This window comes from Scyliorhinus torazame, chromosome 6, assembly GCF_047496885.1.
Source record: "Scyliorhinus torazame isolate Kashiwa2021f chromosome 6, sScyTor2.1, whole genome shotgun sequence".
NCBI lineage: Eukaryota > Metazoa > Chordata > Chondrichthyes > Carcharhiniformes > Scyliorhinidae > Scyliorhinus > Scyliorhinus torazame.
Genome location: NC_092712.1, coordinates 161,579,067 through 161,602,097, shown reverse-complemented (window position 1 = coordinate 161,602,097; position 23,031 = coordinate 161,579,067). Strand labels below are relative to the sequence as shown.

The 23,031-nt window shown below is 53.7% G+C and overlaps 1 protein-coding gene across 1 annotated transcript in view; it reads left to right on the top strand.

Moving 5' to 3' along the window:
- Positions 1–23,031, top strand: part of LOC140425111 (kunitz-like toxin PcKuz1) — a 50,424-nt gene that overhangs the window by 5,468 nt on the left and 21,925 nt on the right. Inside the window, exon 2 of the mRNA XM_072509024.1 lies at positions 15,942–16,115. Coding sequence (XP_072365125.1) covers positions 15,942–16,115 — 174 coding nt within the window. The remainder of the gene's footprint in view (positions 1–15,941; positions 16,116–23,031) is intronic.

Genomic DNA, 23,031 nt, shown 5'->3' with positions numbered 1-23,031 from the left:
TACCTGAGGAGTTGTGAGTTGTACTATACCAGTGGAATCATAACAGAAAAGCAGATGCTAAAAAATCTCTGCATGCGTATAAAAAAGAAAACAGTAGCTGAAGTAAGAATTGACCCCGTAGAGGTTGATACTGGGGTATTAATAATGGGAAAAGGGGAAATGTCAGAGACTTAGAACATGTATTTTATATCCACCTTCACAGCAGAGGACACAAAAATCCTCTAAAGAATGGTTGAAAATCAATAGGCAAAAGGGATTGGGGAACTTAAAACAAATAAGATCACTGGAGAAAAAGGGTGGAATATTGCACTTCATAGAATTTACAGTGCAGACGGAGGCCATTCGACCCATCGAGTCTGCACCAGCCCTTGGAGAGTGCACCCCACTTAAGCCCACACCTCCACCATATCCCCGTAACCCCACCTAATCTTTTTTGGGCACTAAAGGCAATTTATCATGGCCAATCCACCTAACCTGCACATCTTTGGACTGTGGGAGGAAACCTGAGCATCCGGAGGAAACCCACGCAGGCACGGGGAGAACGTGGCAGACTCCACACAGATAGTGACATAAGCCGGGAATCGAACCGGGGTTCATGGAGCTGTGAAGCAACTGTGCTAACCACTGTGCTACGGTGCCGCAGTGTCGAGTCTAAGTGCGGTGATGGATGTGGAAGAGAACACTTTTCCAGCCAGCTGTCATGGTGGGTTTACACAACAGATCAATTAATTTTCAGTTCATTATATATGCAAGAATATGAAGCTTGTCATATCTTGTGGTGGAGTGCGGCTGGGATTTGTCCACCCCAAATTCACCACATTGGCTCATCTTGCTGGATGCTATATTTAAACCGCACCAACATGCATCATTCGCTCTCTGCAGCCCAGGACTCGTCATGACAAGCAGCAGCAGACTCTCTGAAGAAAGAATCCCACTGCTCTGAAGTTCAGTGACAATGAAAAGGCCCAGCAAACCACTCTGTTCAAGGAGCATTAAGATTGGCCAATAAATGCTGTCCCAGCCAGTGATGCCCATGTCCCATGCATGAATTTTAAAAAATGCACTGGAGGCAATCCTCCAGCATATCTTTCCCCGTGATGGGAACTGGAGGTCTACCAACTTGACCACCTGAATCTACAAGTTGGGCACCAGGAAAGCCAGTGATATCTCATTGCAGAGGAGATCCACCACCCAGTACAGGAAGCTGATGAATGTTCAGATCTGTCCACCAGGGTAATTCAACATTCTCCTCACACTCTCACAAGACCATCTGTAATTTGCACGTTTACAGTCCGCAGAGATCTCACTGACTACCACGATAAAGGATAGCACCCATTATTCTCTCACACACACTTTCATATCTTCATCAATTCTCACGTACTGCACAAGCCACGTCCTCGCCCCTGACAGAGGTCCACTCAGCAGGCATCCTTATAATCTTCTTTGGCATCTATCTTGCTCACAGTCTGTCCATATGCCTTTATGCAGGAGAAGATCGCTCATAATTACAAGGAGAGATCCCAGTCTGAGCTGAGGCTACTCACAATACATGCAGGCAGAGCTGGCCAGTGAGTACCAAGATTGTGCCAGTTCGGATCCATCAACGTCTCCACTATCACCCACAGAAACTGTGAGTGCTTTGTAATATTGGTGATGATGCAGCCAATCACTAATTATAACTTCTCTCCTTCACAAACACGATCAGGAAGAGGAAGAGTCCCAGTCCATCAGCCCCATCCCCCACATCACCTGGGATGTGAATGCTGAGCACCCACGATAAATTGTCAGTGTGTTCACTTGCACCCCCACCAGTGCAGAGACAGTGGGCGGGATTCTCCCCTACCCGGCAGGGCGGGCGGTCCCGGCGCCGAGGAGTGGCGTGAACCACTCCAGCGTCGGGCCACCCGGAAGGTGCGGAATCCTCCGCACCTTCAGAGGCTAGGCCGACGCCGGCGGCGTTGACGCCAAACGGCCTCCATATCACCCCTTCCACCATATCCCCACATATCCCCCCTTCCCCCACCCCCATATGGTGTTGGTGCATGCGCGGGAGAACCAGCATGTGCTGGCATCATCCCAACGCATGCGCAGGGGGGTTCATCTCCGCACCGGCCACGGCGGAGGTTGACAACGGATGTTGCTGAGGGAAAGAGTGCCCCCACGGCACAGACCAGCCCGCGGATCGGTGGGCCCCGATCGTGGGCCAGGCCACCCTGGGGGCACCCCCCCGGGGCCAGATCTCCTGCGCCCCCCCCCCCCCCCGAGGACCCCAGAGGCCGCCCGCAGAGCCAGGTCGCGCCGGTAATTACCTTGGCAGGGATTCTCCGTGAATCGGCGCGATGGCCCACAACCGGCGCCAAAAACGGCGCGAATCACTCCGGCATCGGGCCCCCTGAAATGCCATGAATTCTCCGGTCCCGAAGGGGCTAGCAGCGGCGTGATGCCATTTGCGACAGCGTCACCTGTCATGTTCTCACGCGACTGCATAAAAGGCGCCCCTCCCCGGAGACCCGGCAAAATGGCCACCTGCCGCACAGCACCATGTGAGACCTCTCACTGTCTGCCCCACTTTCCACCTTCCCCCATCCCCCCTTCCCCAATATCCCCCCTTCCCCCATATCCCCCTTCCCCCATATGCTCCCTTCCCCCATAACCCCCTACCCCCATATGCCCCTTCCCCACATCCTCCTTCCTCCATATCCCCCTCCCCCATATCCCCCCTTCCCCACATCCTCCTTCCCCCATATCCCCTTCCCCCATATCCCCCCTTCCCCCATATCCCCCCTTCCCCACAGCCTCCTTCCCCAATATCCCCCCTTACCCCATATCCCCCTTCCCCATATCCCCCTACCCCGGAATGGGGTAAGGGGGATATGGGGGAAGAGTGATATGTGGGGATATGGTGGAGGGGGTGATATGGGGTAGGGGGGGATATGGGGGATATGGGGGAATGGGGGATATGGAGGAAGGGGCGATATGGGGGAAGGGGGGATATGGGGGAAGGGGTATGTGGGGAAGAGGGATATGGGGGAAGGGGTGATAGGGGGAAGGGGATATGGGGAAGGGAGTATATGGGGGAAGGGGGATATAGGGGAAGTGGATGTGGGGGAAGGAGGGATATGGGGGAAGGGGGACAGACCCGGCCCGTCAGGCAGACGCCACCCTCAGGACGTTCCCGGGTGGCCACGGGCCAGGGATAGACCCAGAGCACCAGACGGACGCCACCCATATCTAGTGCGAGTGCGGCGACGCTGGTGGGCCACACCCAGCGACGAGGAGGGCAGCAACACGCCCCCGTCGCAGCCAACCCAGAGCACTGGCACACAGGACACTGACGCACAGGACACTGACACACAGGGCCCTAACACACAGGACCCTAACACACAGGACACTGACGTACAGAACACCGACACACAGGACACCCACACACAGGGGACGGATGGACAGGAATAACCAGGGGACCCCAGACTTGGGGTTGGATGAGGAGCACGCCATTACACCACTGCTATCTCCTACTCCCTCCACCATCGCAGAGACACTCACCTCGGTTGGGCACTTTAACGATGAGGCATTTGGGACACTCACTGGTGCGCACAACACAGCCGTCCCGGTATAGCAGGTGGAGGCAGGAGCAGCCGAGGGGCCGGCCGGTCGGAGAGCAACACAGCGCAGGCAACCATCTGCTGCCCAGACGGGTCCCGGGTTCCTGGAGGTACCACACCACCCATAGACCCAAAGGGGCTGATGGTCGGCTTGTGGCAGCTGCAGACGAAGGTGGAGGAGTCCACCCGCGTGCAGGAGCAGGTAGTGGTGCCGGTCAGGCGTGCCACCTAGGCTGACACCGCATGAATGGCACCCGCGGTGGAGGCAATGGGTGTGACGGTGTCAGACATGGGTCGCAGTATGCAAGGTGTGGGGCTTTCGTGGCCCAGGACATGGCTGCCCTCTCACAGGCAGCCATGACCCAGAGCCAGCAGCAGATCGCAGAAGCGCTCAACGCCATGGCCCAGTCTCAGCAGACAATGGCCCAGTCTCTGCAGGCCATCGCTGAGGCCATCGACACCATTGCCCAGGTGCTGGCTGGTGTCACCCAGACACAGGCAGTGATGGCCAACTCCCGGAGCTCCATGGCTGCAAGCTTGCCGACCCTTGTTGATACCAGGGCGGGCCTCCATTACTGGCAGTGCCAGGTGCCGGGGGGGCGTCAGGTGCTCGGTCCGTTCGCATCCCCAACCCATGTAGAGGCCCGGGGGCCAACGGGCACCCTGAGGGAAGAGGAGGTGCTGGGGCCCGTTCTGGGTCCCCCTGTAGAGAAGGTCTCGGAACACCGCGACACCTCAGACTCCCCCCTTCCATCCCAGGTGCATCTGGTGGGCAACGGGCAGGACAGGCTGGCAGCTCACCATCCCAGTCGCCCGAGCCAAAGCCTGGCCCATCTAGGCCGGGGCGCCCCAGGAAACGGCCGCCAAAGGGGTCCCTAGTCACAGGGCAGGAATCACAGGAGTCCACCTCCAGTTCTGCTGTCCTGTCTGGGGAACCACCTAAATGTAGTCATAGGGCCCAGAAGGCCAAAAAATTAGACACTGAGTAAGTTGGCACGGGTGCAGGGCACAGATTAGTTCTGGGGCTAGGGCACGTGTATGCACTGTTTGTCATTCAAATCACTTTCACACTGACAGAAGCTGCCTTTGTGCTCTGTCCGATGCGTGCGGGGGTGTGGTGTGAGGTGAGCGCCAGTGGGTGTGTGAGGGGTGATAGAACGTCGCCCTCAGGTGAATGCGCCTCCCCTCCCCCCGAGTCGCCCTCGCCATCCCCCCGGGCAGATGACGGGGCCGTGCGCTGCAGTGTCACGGCCGAATACAGGGACGGTCCGGGTGGAGGGTGGTACTGTGGCCATGAGTCAGACATTGTCTAACGATATAGGGCCCAGAGCTCATCACAGGACGGGTAGTCATCATCCTCCATGGCCTGGATGAGCCCGGCCCGTTGTGCCGCAGGTGGATGTGCAATGGAGGGATGATGTGCATGCGGGTGGGGGTGCAGGTGGTTGGGTGGGCGGGGTGAGAGTGGTTGGTGTTGGATGGGTGGGGTGACGGTGGTAGGCTGGTGCTGTAGTGTGCAGTCTGTGCCCACGCCCTAGTCTGTGCGGCGATTCCCACGCCCTAGTCCGTGAACTGGGCGGCTATCAGCTTGTCCTGTGCCCGCTGGCCCAGCCGGTAACGGTGGTCACCCTCCTGTCCATGTCCAGCCCATCTGTCCTGACCATTGCCCCTATCCTCCTCACCTGGGAAGGTCTGCGCTCGTCTTGCTGTTCCTCCCCTTCCCCCTCCTCTGCCTGCAGCACATCGCCCCTCTGCTGGACTATGTTGTGCAGGAGGCAGCAGACCACAACGATGCAGCAGGCCCTCTCTGACGGGTACTGGAGGGCCCCTCCAGAGTGGTCCAGGCACCTGAAGCACATCTTCAGCAGCCCAAAGCACCTCTCAACATCACCCTTGGTCGCTGCATGGGCATCATTGTAGCGGTTCTCCGCCTCAGTCTGTGGCCTCCGTATAGGCGTCATCAGCCACGACCGCAACGTGTAACCTCTGTCGCCCAGCAACCAGCCCCTTAGCCGGGGGGGGGGGGGGGGGGCGCGTCCCTCGAACATGGTGGGGATGAAAGATTGCGCCAATACGAATGAGTCATGTACACTGCCCGGGTACCAGGCGCAGACATGGAGGATCATCATGCGGTGGTCGCAGACCAGATGAATGTTCATGGAATAGGTACCCTTCCTATTGGTGAACACAGACATGTTATTCGCAGGTGGCCGCACGGTGACGTTCATCCCAATGATCGCCCCTGGACCATGGGCATCGTGGCCGCCGCAGCGAATCCGACTGCCCGGGCATCCTGGCTGGCCCGGTGCACAGGGAACTGAATGTAGCGGTCCGCAATGGCATAGAGGGTGTTTGTCACTGCACGGATGCACCGGTGCACCGATGCCTGTGAGATGCCGGACAGGTCCCCACTCGGCGCCTGGAATGACCCCAGGGCATAGAAGTTCAGTGCCACCGTAACCTTGACGGCCACGGGGGGAGGGTGTCCTCTCCCAGTACCATGCAGTGCCAGGTGTGCCATCAGGTGCCAGATGTGTGCCACGGTTTCCCAGCTCATCTGGAGTCTCCTCTTGCATGCCCAGTCCATGAGGTCCTGGTACGACGAGCGGGGCCAGTTCACACGGGGCCTCATCGGGTGTCTCCGTCGCCGTGGCACCACCACCACCTGCTCCTCCTCCTCTTCCTGGCGTGTGGGCGGCCGTCCAGCCTGGGCGGCTGCCAACTGCCTCCCTGCGGCACGCTCCTCTGAGGCAACCTCCGCCCCCCTTCCTGGCACGCTCCTGCTCCAGCTCCCCCAGGGCAACATGTAGAAGTGCGGCTCCCACAGCGACCAACATCGCTGGGTGATGACCAAACATAACGGCCTGCAGGGTTTGGGGGGTGAGGGTGGGGGGGTTAGATGACATGTCACCATTGCCCATACCCCCCCCCCCCCCCCACAACCAGGTGCCATGGGCTGAATGGTCACGACTGTTGCCAGCTGGCACATGGCCAGGCGGACACCCCCCCCTACCCTGCACGCACCCTCCCCAAAACCCCCCCCTACCCTGCACGCACCCTCCCCAAAACCCCCCATCTCCTCCCTGTCACGCACCCTCCCCAAACACACCCCTCTCCTCCCCGGCACGCACCCTCCCCAAACCCCCCCTCTCCTCCCCGGCACGCACCCTCCACAAATCCCCCCCTCTCCTCCCTGGCACGCACCCTCCCCAAACCCCCCTCTCCTCCCCGGCACGCACCCTCCCCACACCCCCCTCTCCTCCCCTGCACGCACCCTCCCCAAACCCCCCACTCTCCTCCCCAGCACGCACCCTCCCCAAACCCCCCACTCTCCTCCCTGGCACGCACCCTCCCCAAACCCCCCTCTCCTCCCTGGCACGCACCCTCCCCAAACCCCCCTCTCCTCCCCGGCACGCACCCTCCCCAAACCCCCCTCTCCTCTCCGGCACGCACCCTCCCCAAACCCCCCTCTCCTCCCCAGCACGCACCCTCCCCAAATCCACCCCTCTACTCCCCAGCACGCACCATCCCCAATCCCTCGCCTCTCCTCCCCGGCACGCACCATTCCCAAACCCCCCCCCTCTCCTCCCCAGCACGCATCATCCCAAACCACCCCCCCTCTCCTCCCCAGCACGCACCCTACCCAAACCCCCCCCCGCACCCTCCCCAATCTCCCCCCCCCCCCCCCTCCCCGGCACGCACCCTCCCCAATACACCCCCCCCCCCCCTCCCTGGCACGCACCCTCCCCAAACCCCCCCCCCCTGCCTCCACCCTGGCACACACCTTCCCCAAACACCCCTCTCCTCCCTGGCAGGCACCCCCCCAACCCCCACCCCCCTCCCTGGCACGCACCCTCCCCAAACCGCCCCCCCCTCCTCCCCGGCACCCACCCTCCGCAACCCCTCCTCTCCTCCCCGACACGCACCCTCCCCAAACCCACCCCTCTCCTCCCCGGCACGCACCCTCCCCAAACCCCCCTCTCTCCTCCCTGGCACGCACCCGCCCCAATCCCCCCCTCCCCGGCACGCACCCTCCCCAATGCCCCCCCCTCCCCGGCACGCATCCTCCCCAAACCCCCCCCTCTCGTCCCCGGCATGCACCCTCCCTAAATCCCCCCCCTCTCCTCCCTGACATGCACCCTCCCCAAATCCCCCCCTCTCCTCCCAGCACACACCCTCCCCAAACCCCCCATCCTCCTCCCTGGCACGCACCCTCCCCAACCCCCTCCCCTCTCCTCCCCGGCACGCACCCTCTCCACCATTTCCCTCCCCGGCCTCCCCCACTCCTCCCTGGCACACACCCTCCCCAAAACCCCCCCCTCTCTCCTCCCTGGCACGCACCCGTCCCAATCCCCCCCTCCCCGGCACGCACCCTCCCCAATGCCCCCCCCTCCCCGGCACGCATCCTCCCCAAACCCCCCCTCTCGTCCCCGGCATGCACCCTTCCTAAATCCCCCCCCTCTCCTCCCTGACACGCACCCTCCCCAAATCACCCCCTCTCCTCCCAGCACACACCCTCCCCAAACCCCCCATCCTCCTCCCCGGCACGCACCCTACCCAACCCCCCCTCTCCTCCCCGGCACGCACCCTCTCCGCCACGCACCCTCTCCAACCCCCCTCCTCCCCAGCCCCTCCCCCCCTTCCCCTTCCACCTCCCCCCAGCCCCTCCCCCCTAGCCCCTCCCTACCCCCAGACCTGCTGGGGTCGGAGAATCCCATCCCAGGTCTAATTTACGCTAGCGGGACCAGCCTAAAATGGGAGGCCGGTCGGCCCATCGTGGGCCGGAGAATCGCCGTGGGGCAGCCGGCACGGGCGGGATTCACACCGCCCCCCGGCGATTCTCCAGCCTGGCGGGGGGTCAGAGAATCCGCCCACACACTTCGGTGGGACCTAGTTCTGGAGCAGGCTCAGGGTTCACCATCTTGTGAACACAGCACCAAATGGGGTCCGCAGCATGGTAGAGGTGGGGACATCCAAAGTCACCGTCAATCGGAAGACGTTTGGAGGTCAGGCATCTGCTGAGTCCGAGCCTGTGGACTTGTCCCTTCCTGAGATGTTGGACCCTCCCAGACAGGCATGGGCATATCAGAGGACATCAGCAGATTAGAAGGGCGAATGGAAGAACCCGCCCACAGTGAGTTTATTGTCATTGTGCCAATAGGCCAACACACCAAAATATATACTGGATGGTGACTGCCTTTTACCTTGGTCCAGGACTTGGATCCGGCACGTGCACTCTAGCGTTTTGGTGGGATGTATCAGTGGCTAGACCTGATTGGGATGGAGCACCTCTATTTCTCTCCGGGGGCCCTTCTCCTCAGGCACCCTCAGGCACTCACATGGAGAATGTCAGCTGGACGCTCCTGGACAATCCACTTAGGACCCTCCATAGACGACCAGCTGCACTAAATTTCCTTTGCCTGTGACTCCATTAGATTGAGCTGCACAGGCCAAAGGCTGTCCCACAGCAGAAGACGCACAGCAGACTGGAAACCTCCAAGGCCTCAGCACGCCAGAAGGCACCCGCCAAGGTCACTGTAACAACAGGAAATAGAACTCAGCAGGCTGCCTCCAGTAAAGCTGTGGATCTGAGGGAGGCACTAAGAGATACAGGTAGTGTATGAAAAATTAATAAATACCAATCGCACTGAGGTGGCCTGGGTGTTCAAAGGTTGTTTATAGATTGTAAACACGTAAATATAATTTGTTACTGTCAATGTTGCGTCTAGTGTACATCTCTTCTATCTGGTGTGATGTTCCGAGGCATACAAGTGTAACTGGTGCTGCCCCTTCACTGCATAAAAATCCCAATATTATCTAAGAGTTGAGAGACGCAGAATGCTTAGGTATGGAGATATTTCTGTGTCTTTGTACATGAATCTCAAAAAATTAGTTGTATATAATAGGTTGGACAGCAAGTAATTAGGAAGACAATTAGAGCTTTTGGTTTTATTGCAGGAGGGATTGAGTATATATGTAGACAAGTCCTGCCATAACTTTACAGGGCATTGATGAGCATACACTGAGAGTGGAGTGTGCAGTTTGGCCTCCTTACTTAAGGAGGGATATACTTGCAATGGAAAGAGGCCAGAGAAGGTTCACTCGGTTTATTCCTGGGATGAAAGTGTGTTCTCATGAGGAAATGTTACGCAAGTTGGGCCTATACCTACTTGAGTTTTGAAAAATGAGATCTCGTCTTATTGAAACACAAAAGATTCTGAGGTGACTTGCCAAGGGAGATGCAGAGAGGATTCTTCCCTTGTGGGAGAAACTAGCACTGGCAGTTTTTAAAAAACCTAGCAGTTTAAAAATGAAGGATTTTCTATAAAAGATGGAGTTGAGGAGAAATTCCTTTCCTCAGAGGGTCATTCGTCTTTGGAATACTCTTCTCCAGACAGCAATGAAGCCATTGAATCTATTCAACGCTACTTTGGATCGGCTTTGATCAAAAATGAGTTGAGGGTGATGTTAAGGGAGGGGTGGGGGCAAGAAGGGTTCAGTGGAGGCAGTCAGAAAAGTGGAGTTGAAGCACAGTCCGATCAGCCATGATCTTATTGAATTGTGGAGCAGGCTCAAGCAGTTGCATGGCCAACTCCTGCATTTATTACTTATGATGTTGTCGAAGTATTACAAGGCTGACACAGGAGCTCTTTGATCAAACTTTATTGTCATGTGCACATGGAGAGCTAAACCAGTGCGATGCACTGCCTTACTCAAAATTATTCTGGTAAGCAGAAACATATATAGCTTGATTTAACCAATAGAATTGACAGATACATTTTAAGCCTTTAATTGATCGTCACATATGCCAATAATATCACAGTTAAACTTTCATTTTGGACCAATGAAAGGACAGTAATTCTAGCCAATAGAAAGCGATAGAAAACAGGGCAATTGACCAATAGAAACACTAGCTCATTCCATCCCCCTCTTGCTTCCTTATCTTCCCTTTGACCTGAAAACAATGATAGTTTACAGAAAAAGGCATCCTTGTTATGATTACTTTCATCTTTCTGTCTCCACAGACTTGCGTCATTACTAAAAATCAGTTATTTGCTTGGATTTCATTCTAGCTTATGGCCCTTGCCCAGAAACCAATCATTACTCTTGCACAGGACCAGTTATATTAACGGATTCCACACTTTCCCCCTTTTGTCTTTCAAGGACAATTTAGGATTTTACTCAAGCTCTGTCTCCCCGAGCCGTCGGGCTCCCTTGTCCGTAAGGTTCTGATCATTGAGGAGGAGAAGGAGCTGGGCTGCGGGATCATTAACTGGGGCTTTCAGTCCTTAATCGGCAGCCAGAGCAAACACAACAAAGGAGGATCCGTATCATTATGCAGAGGAGGATAAGAAGGGCAAGGCCTATCCCCAGATACGAGGAGGGTCTTTAGAAATCCCCCAAACCACCCTCGAATATCAGGGAGCCATCCCCACCAATCAAAAGGCTTTTCTTGAGCCACAGAATCAAGAAGGCGAACTTGTTCCTGTCTGTCACGCACATCCGTCTCGATTCTTTGGTCCTCATTGGCATAAAAGCAGCAAGATTCGTTAATGGCTGCACAGATTCCCCCTTGCGCTGTCAATAGGAAATCAAAGGTCATTTGATTTTGGAGTACCACTGTAATGAGCAACTGAATTTCTGATTGCAACCCCTGGGTGGCATCCACCGTTCTGTTCTCAATGATTTCCAAAGTGGAAGAGAAGTTAATGATAACCCTTTCTAATTCTGAGATTCCCAGACCTGGGATTAGGGCGCGTACAAACTGGTGAATCCCGGAATTAAGGGTAACCAGTGGATTTGAGATTGATCTTTAAGGTCGCCCCGGAGGTCCCAGGTGGTTATGGAGGGAGTGAATGGCAAGGTGTTTGACCCCGAAGGCTTCGGTGATAATATTGCCAATGGCGCAGGCCTCTGTCCAGTCAACAGGAAGTGTCTTGTAGGCGCTATTCCCACAAAGCCAGGGGGAAGCATTGCGAACAAGGGTCGGGTACCAAAAGGTATGGTTCTGGTAGTGTTCCTATAATTACAGGGCCCAAACCTTCCCTTGACGTAGCCATTAGAGGCACAGATGATTGTGGAGTTGCCCAGGGTCAGATTATACGCCCACTGACAGTTACAACCATTCTGTTTAGTATATATGTGAGATCGGCCTCAGGGGAAGGTGCCTGGGGTCGGAATGTCGACTCATTCCTTTTGCATTCTGAAAAGGATGTCATTGGGCCTGACTAGTTGTAGAAGCGGAATTGAGCTTCCCGTAATCATAAGCAGCAAGATAGACACAGGAACTTAATGGTAAATCACCCACTCCAGTACTGCCCTGGGTAGAATTCCTTCTAATGCTTAGCCAGACTGACCCCTTAACAACCACAGAAGTAGGCTGCCGCCTCCAAGTGGGCGTATGACGGATAAGTGCCCCTGAACTACCTTGGGACCATGCAGAATCCAAGGGGAGGGCAAAAATCTCATCTCTGAGGAGGAAGGGTTTGTGGGAAAATGAGTACAAATCCAACAATTGGTCCAGTTGCCCTGTGAGGCAATGGCCTGCATCTTTTGGACCGCAGAATTCTAAATCCATGCCCCGTAAGGGCAGCGCAGAACAACGTCAGTAGTAGAGTCCATATCTCGATGGTCCAGTCAAGGTTCAGGTTCTGGCACTTTTGTCTGTGGTCGGTGCCCGCTTGACATGTGTGGCATGGATCCACAAAGGTCGCCCTTCGACTTTCACGGCAGTGTGAGTTGTCAGCAGCACCTGATGAGGGCATTCCCAATGAGGTTCCAGGCAGTGTTTCCTCTGGAAGACCGTCACGAGGACTAAATCTCCCGGCCGGTATGGGTGGCACCCTTCAGTGTTCGCTTCCTTCTGCGCCTCTTTTAAGAGAAGGCCTGGCCTCATCAGATGGTGATCCTGCAAGACAATGGATATGTGCTCAGTGAAATGGAAGGACAGTTTGGTGGGACATCAACAACTCACTTGAGTCAGGTCATCTGGGTGAAGGGGCAGTGGATGCTCACCTCTTTGACGCAGGCCAATCTTGCTGTGGTCACTGCTCTCTCCTTAGACAACCCCATGATCTCCAAAACCCATTCCTCATAGGAGGTGAGGACTAAGGGGCGAAATTCTCCTACCCACCCCGCCACATTTCTGCGCCGACCGGCCGGCGGGAGTCTCCGTAACACTGACCGGTCAATGGGGTTTCCCATTGTGGGGCAGCCCCACGCCGTCGGGAAACCCCCTGGTGCCGGCAAAACGGAGACTCCCGCCGGCGGAGAATGACGCCCAAGATCTCTGGTCTACACCCCCCCCCCCCCCCCCCTGCACCCCGTCTTCGCCCTTTCCCTCTTGTAATGGACCACGTTCTCCTGCGGGGACAAAGAGAGGACATTGTGAGCTGCACGTTTGATGGGTCAGGGAGTTCTATCGCAGGTGGCATGTGAGGGCACTGCACCTGGACATGAAAGGGCTGTGCTAGTGGGTGCAAGAGGGTCCTGAGAAACAAGCTTGAACATGGGATGTTGGGGTTGCGAGGTGTCAGTCAGTGGATTGGGGGGAGGGTTTGGGAAATTGAGCGGTGGCAGGCGGAAGTGATGCCAGAAGGGAGGTGGTAACTTACCGTTGCAGCTTGTTGGAGGTTAATTGTCTTCTTCCTACATTGGACTGCGGTCCTCCTGGTCACACTGCCCACACCCATTGCAGCTCCCTCTGCCTCCCAGGAGGCATTGCTGACCCTGCGGATGGTTTTGCAATCCCCTCAGAGGAACAGGGTTCCCCATCTCTCATTGACGGCATCGAGAAGCCTGATCAGGTCGGTATCGCCAAAGAGAGAGGCAGGTCTGCACGCTGTCATGTTTGTGTGTAGACTGGGAGTGAGTGGTGAGGGAGTGTTTATAAATAGCTCCCCTTTGTTAGTGACGAGCAGCTGAGATGCAATTTGGGCGAATCAGTCAGCGAGGGAGCCAGGAATGGCAAGATTCATTTTTTAATAAGGGGGCTCTTTTTTGGCACTAAGTGCTGGAGGAGCCGTTTGACTATGTGGACGCCCTTCTCCGCTTTGCCGTTGGATTCGGGGTACAGGGGACTGGATGTCACATGCACAAAGTTGTACCTCCTGGCAAAGTTGGACCATTCCTGGCTTGCGAAGCAGGGGCCATTGCCCAACATTACAGTGAGTGGGATGCCGTGTCGAGCAAAGCTTTCCTTACAGGCGCGGATGACTCACAAGTAAAGGTTTTGATTTCAATGTGGTGCGATCAAACCAAATTGGAATCCCGTGACGTGCACGTTTATCCGGAGTCAAGGAACACCCCGCTCTCTATCGGGACTGTGTTGCAATTTGCAGCCTCAGCAGAGAACTCCCCTTCAAGGCCCAACTTATTCCCGTTTCCTGCACTGAGGAGCTCCGCTCACCAGAACTCCTCAATGCAGGAAAAGTTTGAGACGCTATTTTTAGATGGCATCCCACAATCAACCCACAACTATCCAAAGACCCAATTCATCTTTGAGGGGTGATGTGTTGGGTGTGGATCACATACAGGTCACCAACACTTGAAATCGTAGAATACTATTTTATTGAATCATTAAGTGTTTAAACATATTTAGAGTGTGGGTTAATACGATACTAGCTTTAACTAAAGACCTTTGCCTTGTCCTAACCAGTCGAAGCACTCAGCACATGGTGAATGTCTGCGTTTCAGGCTGTGAGCTCTGTGCTCCTTGCTAGCTGCTACTCGAATGAGCGGGAACTCTGATGCCCCCTGTCTTTATAGTGCGTGTGCTCTCACTGGTGATTGGCTGCGGTGTTGTGTATGTTGATTGGTCCCACTGTGTGTCCATCAGTGTGTGTCTGCACCATGATATACTGGTGTATATTATGACAAGGGGGTCCACAGCTTCACCCCCCCCCCCCCCCCCCCCCCACCCACACGGCACACAAGTAGGGCATCCCCAGGCCCAATCCCCATCATTGGAAAAATGGCAGTCAGGCACCACCAGCCTGGCAGTGCCACCGACCAGTGCCACCTGGGCACCTTGTCAGTGCTAGTCTGCCACCCAGGTGGCATCAGCAGGTTGCCAGGCTGGCAGTGCAAAGTTGCGAAGGTGACACCAGCAGTTCCAGAGTGCCACTCTGCCCAGAGGGCAAACATCTGGGAGCTTCTGTTCCTTTGGGAAACCTCAACCAGTGCCATTCCATCTGCTCTGCATTTGTGGGGACCAGCACTGAACGGCGCTCGCCCGAGGTCTCTGAGGAAAACGGGTTAGATTCCAGGCCCACAGTAGATGCAGCAAGTGCATAATAGAGTGAGACTAGTTGTCTCACTCTAATGTGCAGATTTGCCAGATAGTGATCCCACCTGCAACGGGCAGGATTCAGATTGTGGGGCGTCATTCTCCGACCCCCCGTCGGGTCGTCGGAGAATGGCCGTTGGCCGCCGTGAATCCCGCCCCCGCCGAAGTCTCCGGTACCGGAGATTGGGCGGGGGCGGGGAATCGGGCCGCGCCAGTTGCCGGGACCCCCTGTTCAATTCTCCGGCCCGGATGGGCCGAAGTCCCGCCCAGAAATTGCCAGTCCCGCCGGCATAAATCAAACCTGGTATTTACCGGCGGGACCAGGCGGCGTGGGCGGGCTCCGGGGTCCTGGGGGGGGGGGCGGGGCGATCTGACGCCGGGGGTGCCCCCACGGTGGCCTGGCCCACGATCGGGGCCCACCGATCCGCGGGCGGGCCTGTGCCATGGGGGCACTCTTTCCCTTCCGCCTCCGCCACGGCCTCCACCATGGCGGAGGCGGAAGAGACTCTCCCCACTGCGCATGCGCAGGAAACTGTCAGCGGCCGCTGACGCTCCCGCGCATGCGCCGGGAAACTGTCAGCGGCCGCTGACGCTCCCGCGCATGCGCCGCATTTCCGCGCCAGCTGGCGGGGCAACAAACGCCATTTCCGCCAGCTGGCGGGGCGGAAATCCCTCCGGCGTCGGCCTAGCCCCTCAATGTTGGGGCTAGGCCGCCAAAGATGCGGAGCATTCCGCACCTTTGGGCCGGCGCGATTCCGTCTGATTGGCGCCGTCTTTGGCGCCAGTCGGCGGACATCGCGCCGTTGGGGGAGAATTTCGCCCGTGATGTCTCACGTGATCCTTTTATAGTTCGCGAGTCATGGCAAACTGGGTGGATCCCAGAAGAGGGATCCCCCGGCTTCTAGCGGCCATGCCTTGCCATCTTGCAGGCGCAACACGCCAATAGATCATGCCCCTCATGTTATTATTTTTGTAGTAACCAAGATCTGTGTATTAAATCAATTATTATGTAATTCTACAGATGTTACATGTAACAATTTGTATTTTTCTAGACAATCCAATCTGCTCTCTGCCACGTGTAGTGGGATGGTGTCGGGCAAGCATGGTCCGTTATTATTACAATCCAGCCATAAATGCATGTGAGCAATTTACATATGGTGGCTGTAAGGGGAATGACAACAACTTTGAATCCATGGAGGACTGCCAAAGGGATTGCCCAGGACCAGGTAAGTTTCTGTTCCAACAGCTTTTTCGACAGGGTATGTTCATTTGAGAAAAAGAACTTGTGACAGGGAGGGCGAGAGTTCCTGCTAAGAGAACAAAATATAAAATTACCTTTATTCTCGTGCTAAATGCATTTCTATCAATATGATCTTTACAGCTTTAAAAAAAAAATCTTCAAAATATTTTGCCAGGTCATTCTGTCGACAAGTTTATATGTAATGACACTGCTTTAATATTTTGTAAAAGCTAACTTTACATTTTCATTTCTGAATTCACGAATCCAAGAGATTTTAAATTTGTCAAATTCCATCCTTTCATTGGGATTTATTCTGTTGCCAATTTGCACCGGAGACGCCAATAATGTTGCCCTTTTTAATATTGAGTGATATTGCTTTCAGAGTCGCCCGGTATCAGATGATACCACCACAAGGTTTAACCGGATATTGATCAAAGACCCAACAACCAGTCAGTTAGTTCAAGTTCAATAATAGTTTATTTACACACAAGATTAACTCACACATGCAACATAAAAACACTACAAGCTAAATTATACCTAACACTACAACAACCTGTACTTAACTTCAGGCACCCGGCTTTGGCAGAGGAACATGGCCTTTGTTTGGATCTGGAGTGGCTGGGTCTGGAGAAGTAACTTCGGTTCTGCTGGACTCATCCGTCTGGTAGCGATCGTTGATCTTGAACTCGCTTCTGGTCGTGGTGCTGCAGTTGTCTTCAGGTATAGGCCAGGCTGAAGAGTGCCGGTGTGCCAGGGCCAAACGAGATCGAACACATGGCAGTGTCCTCTTTATTCTTTGGGGTTTCGCGCTCTTTTGGGCAGTCCATAGCTTTGGACCCAATAATTCGGCAGGCTTCGATTCCTGCCTTCGATTTGAGCCAATAAAGGGGAGGGTGCCTTGATGGCTGGGCGTGTCCTGAGCGGTCATTGACCTTGGCTGTTTGGGCTTCGTGGGTGAAGGGTGTGGCGCCAATGTGTCTGGAATTGTATCTGATACCCGAGTACCAGTCCTTTGTCCTGGGAAAATGGGCCATGAGAATGCAGATCGGCTGGGGGTTTCGATACTGTCTGGTTCTCTGTTAGCAAATATACATTAAGTCTCTGAGTTTGCCTGAATCCTGCATTGGCCATATTTCCCTTGAGTATTTGCAAGTATCCATGCTTACTTTGTAAGTGGCCATCCCAGATGGCTACAATTCTAAATGGGAACCTGCTTCCAGCTCCACCTGTTTTGATGATGTCCAGATTTTAAAGAGAGAATATTACATTTGCGCAATGGGTGAATGACGTTCTATTGCTGCCTGACAATCAGGCCTGGCAACATTGAGACAGTCTCCAAGGTCATCACACTCAACTCAAATATTACAAACGAGGAGTTGGGCTAAAAGTAGCAGGTTTGTCTGTCTTTCAGTATAGGCCTATTATGTGTTGTGTTATTATAGTGACATAATACCTTGGGCATATTTACTGTACAAGACACAAGGTACCAATCGCTCATAAGGGATATGGTAAACATGTTATGGATTCATTTCTTGAGACTCGGCAATCATGCAGTTATCTCTTAAAGGAACTTGACAACATTATAAAATAATTGTGGCAATTTAATTATCAATTCCCCGTGATTTCTCGCTGCCTGCATGATTTGTGGTCACACAGTCTTCACAGGCAGGAGACGATCACGACAGGATCATTGAAGGAGCATAATGGTGGTTTAAATGACAGTATCTGAGCAGCACAAGGAGGGGTTGGAGGCTGCAGCTGAGACTGCATGAGGAGTGAAGAAATTGTTTCCTCAGCACGCTGAGCAAATCTCTGACATTGAGCCACTGAAGGGTTCAGCTGAAGGGAGGCATTTTAAAGTGAGGCTCCACGCAAGGAGGTTCCAGCCCAGGGAAGACTGAAACAAAAAGAGGTACAGAGACTGTGGGAATAGTGCACTCTGGAGGAGGTTCCTCAAGTGAGGGTGAGGGAAGGAGAATGAGGGAGTGGAGAACAGCTGGTCAAAGGTAGCAGCAACCAGCTTGCCAACTGCATACATAGCTGGCGATGCTGAAGGACAAGGAGGCCTCAGAGAGGGGTGTAAGCAGAGCTGCCCAGGGAGACAATGTTACCCTGAAGGAAGGTTGTCCAAGCAGAGTTCAAATTACCTTCAAATGGCAGAGGGCCAGCATTGTAGCCTGTGGCACTGAACATCATGGTGTTCTTATACTTCTATCCCTCAGGATCCTTCTAAGGATCATCAGGAAATCTGTGCAGCATATCATGATTATTAGCTCAATACCTTTCAGCTATTAGGGTATATGGAGCTCACCTCCCACATCTTCCCTCCTCCATGGCATCAGCAGGCTCATATTATCCCTCACCATCCCCAGAGGTTCCTGCAGCTCATCTTCATCTTCCGAGGAGGGCTCCTCCTCCAGTTCACCCTTTTGTAGGGGCTCTCCTTTCTGTATAGCCAGATGGAGAAGGGCACAGCAATCATGTGGCAAAATCTCCGGTCCATATTACAGAGAGCCACCGGAGTGGTTCAGACATCTGAATCACATCTTCAGACGCCCTATGGTCTTCTCCATGAGGGAGTGTGTGGTGATGTGGGCACTTTTGTACCTTTCCTTAGCTGAAATATGAAGGTGACGCACCAGAGTCAAGAACCAGTGTTTAAGTAGGTTGCCCTTATTCCCCCAGCAACCATCCCTGAAGACATTCTGGCCCCATAAAGACCCCAGTCACCTGGGAGGGTCTGAGGATGTAGGAGTCATGGCAACTCCCAGGGAATCGTGCACAAATGTGCCGGATTTACTTCCGATGGTCACACACCTACGGCACGTTGATTGAATGGAAGACCTTGCAGTTGATGAAGATCAGGCATTGCTGCCAGGAAGCCTGTACAGTCACATGAGTGCAGTCTATTGCTCCCTGTATTCTTGGGAACCCAGAGATAGGTGCGCAGACCGTGAATCTCTTAGTCTGACTAACCTCATCCAGAGCAATGTTCACGTAATTATGCCCCCCCCCCCCAACACCTGCTGTACGCACCGATGTGTTGCCTGCTGGGAAATGTCGTACAGGTTCCTAGTTGGTCACTGAAAAGACCCAGTGGCAAAGCAATAGAGTCTGTCATCACCTTCAGGGCCACTGGTAGGAAGCAGCCTCCAAACCCACGTGGCACAAGGTCTTCTTAGAGCATGTGATATATGTTGCAGACAATCTGGACAATCACTGCCTGCCCACAACCTCTCACTCATGTATAGAAAGGAGACTCATGAACAATAGAGTCTCAGTGATGCCAGTCAACTCCGCTGTCTGTGTTTCTGATCCTCAGAATCCTGTTGATGCTCAGTCTGCCCCATGCAGTGCATCCTGCTGGAGCTGTGTGCCTTCAGACACCTTTACCTCCTTTGCCTCATGCATCCAATGAAGATTTGATGATTCCTCCTGCTGCATGCCCACTGCTCTTCTGCACTGTCTCCTATTGGTGACTTGTGACTGTGAGGTCCACATAGCCCATGGACCGCCTGCCATCTGTGATTCCTTTCCATTTCACAACAGGATTGTCTGCACTCTGTGACTCCTGTCTGCCAGCCTCTGAACTTCAACTGGAACCTTGACAGAGACATTGTCTTCCCTCTGCCTTCCATTGTTTGCCCTCTTCATCCACCTCCTTGTCCCTCTGCCTATCATTGTGAGGTCTCATTCTTCGCCGCATGCCTTGCATAACCCTCCTTTCACAATGCTCCCCATTTTGTTCGCTCTTCCTCCAGGTCCCTCCTTGCTCAAACCTTCCTCACTGTTCTGGAAAGCCCCCTGTTTCCAAAGAGGACTATGGCCAACATTAACCCGAATTAACCACTCCACCCCCGAGCGGTTTAGTGTGCGTGCGGACCATCCGCATTGTACCAACGCACAGTCAACCCACGGAAAGCTACTGGCCCAGATGGGGTACCCAGACGAGCACTCAGGTCTTGCGCGGATCAGCTGGCGGGGGTATTCGCAGACATCTTCAACCTCTCTTTACAACAATCTGAGGTCCCTATCTGCTTCAAGAAGACGAGCCTCATCCCTGTACCAAAAAAAGTCAAGCAGCGAGCCTTAAAGACTATTGTCCAGTGGCTCTGACATCCATCATCATGAAGTGCTTCAAAAGGTTAGTCATGGCACGAATCAACTCCAGCCTCCGGATTGCTTTGATCCACGACAGTTCACCTACCGCTGCAACAGGTCCACAGTAGACGCCATTTCCATGACCCTGCACTCAACCCTGGAACACCTAGATAACAAAGACACCTATGTCAGACTCCTATTTATCGACTACAGCTTCAACACCATCATTCCTACGAAACTCATCTCCAAACTCCGTTGCCTTGGCCTCGGCTCCTCCCTCCGCGACTGGATCCTGAACTTTCTAACCCACAGGCCACAATCAGTAAAGATAGGCAACAACACCTCCTCCACGATCATCCTCAATACCGGTGCCCCACAAGGCTGTGTCCTCAGCCCCCTACTATACTCCTTATACACCTATGACTGTGTGGACAAATTCCCCTCCAACTCGATTTTCAAATTTGCTGATGACACCACCGTAGTGGGTCGGAATTCAAACAATGACGAGGCAGAGTACAGGAATGAGATAGAGAATCTGGTGAACTGGTGCGACAACAATAATCTCTCCCCCAATGTCAAAAAACGAAGGAGATTGTCATCGACTTCAGGAAGCGTAGTGAAGAACATGCCCTGTCTATATCAATGGGAACGAAGTAGAAAGGGGCGAGAGCTTCAAGCTTTTAGGTGTACAGATCACCAACAGCCTGTCCTGGTCCCCCCATGCCGACACTATAGTTAGGAAAGCCCACCAACGACTTCACTTTCTCAGAAGACTAAGGAAATTTGGCATGTCAGCTACGACCCTCACCAACTTCTATGGATGCACCATAGAAAGCATTCTTTCTGGTTGTATCACAGCTTGGTATGGAGCCTGCTCTGCCCAAGACCGCAGGAAACTACAAAAGGCCGTGAATGTAGCCCAGTCCATCAGCAAACCAGCCTCCCATCCATTGACTCTATCTAATTCCCGCTGCCTCAGAAAGGCAGCCAGCATAATTAAGGACCCCACGCACCCCGGCCATACTCTCTTCCACCTTCTTCCATCAGGGAAAAGATACCAAAATTTGAGGTCACGTACCAACCGACTCAAGAACAGCTTCCTCCTTACAGCCATCAAACATTTGAATGGACCTACCTCGTATTAAGTTGATCTTTTCTCTACACCTTGCTATAACTGTAGCACTATATTCTGCAGTCTCTCCTTCCTTCCCTATGTACGGTATGCATTGTTTGGACATCATGCAAGAAACAATACTTTTCATTGTATACTAATACATGAGACAATAATAAATCAAATAACCTACCACACGAACAGGCCAGGCCATAATCTGCAGTCTGGGTGCATCCCCTCCCAGTAATACATGATCCCATGCACCCAAGTATTTATCCTTGAACCATGAGTTATCATCACTCTCCTTGACTTTGAACTATTTTAAGGTCTAACCAATTAAAGTAAATTAACAAGCTGAGGGATAAATTAAAAGTGGCCATTCCTTAAAGGAGCACTGCCCTAAACAAAAATAAAGAGCAAATGAAACTTAAAAACATTAAATCAAATGGTGATTTAAAGGGTCAGTGAAGCACGGCAGACACTACGGTGCCCATGGGGCACAGATCGTCTTGCTTGTGTCCGTGGACACCGCACGGTTGCATTCCAAGGAAACGCAGCCACAGCTGAAGCTGCTTAAGAGGGCCAGACGGTTGGGCTAGATGACCCCCCTCAGTCACCTGATACCTGGACTTGTTAATGGCAAGTTTCTCCAGGCCTGGGAGCAGGTTTTGCCTTGATTTTGAACTCTTCCGGATTCCAACTAATTAAATCAAATTGAACAAACTGAGGGATAAAGTAAAAGGGCCACTTCCCAAAAGAAATACAAAGAGCTACTGAAACTTCAAAACATTGGGTGCGATTCTCCCAAAAGGAAACAAAGTCCCCAAGCAAGCACTTTAGTACGTGCTTGCTGATGCTCGCAGTGCCGAGAAACACACGGCTATTCATCGTGACTGGCATAAGGGGCCTGAATGGGGAATGCATGGCTGAGACCGCACATAGCCCCGTTTTGCACAGTGGTGACCTCCGCTCACCGGAACTCCCCAGTGTAACGAGAGATTGATACTCCAATTAAAAATGGCGTCCGATCTCGGAGGCCCCCAAAACGATTCCCAACCTCTCCGAGCCGAACGCACTCTCGAATGTTCCCTGGGCCCCTCTCCCCACACACCCCCAACACCCACGCAGTGCCAGCCTGGCACCCTGGCAGTGTCCCTGCCAACTGGAAGTTCTATCTGGCCACTTTGGCAGTGCCAGCATGGCACCCAGGTAGTACTGCAAGGTACTACGGTAAAACGTGGTCTCAGCACCGGCGGCCATTTCAAACATTTGCCAGAAGCTGCCAATATGTGTAAAACATTTGGAAACAGGAACCTACCGAGGCAATCCAGCACATGGAAAAATCTGCACAAAGTGCAAAGGCAAAAACCATTTTGCCAAATAATGTTTTCGCAAAGTCAAATTCTCCATAAAGAGCGTGAGTCGCTGCAAGGTGTTGAATCGTGTGAAGCACTGGAACTTGTAAAAAGAGTGGATAGGACTGACTTTGCACTGAGCACAGACAGCGGATCACTGGAGTCCATTGTGTAACCTTTTTCAGAAATGGTTCAAGGTTTCGGTGTTTTGCCTTTCGCCTACAAGATTCAACTCAAGAAAGATGCTCAACCAGTGATACATGCTTCGAAAAGAGTTCCTGCACCATTACGTTACCGTCTAAAAGCTGAATTAGACAGATTTGTTACTCTTGGTG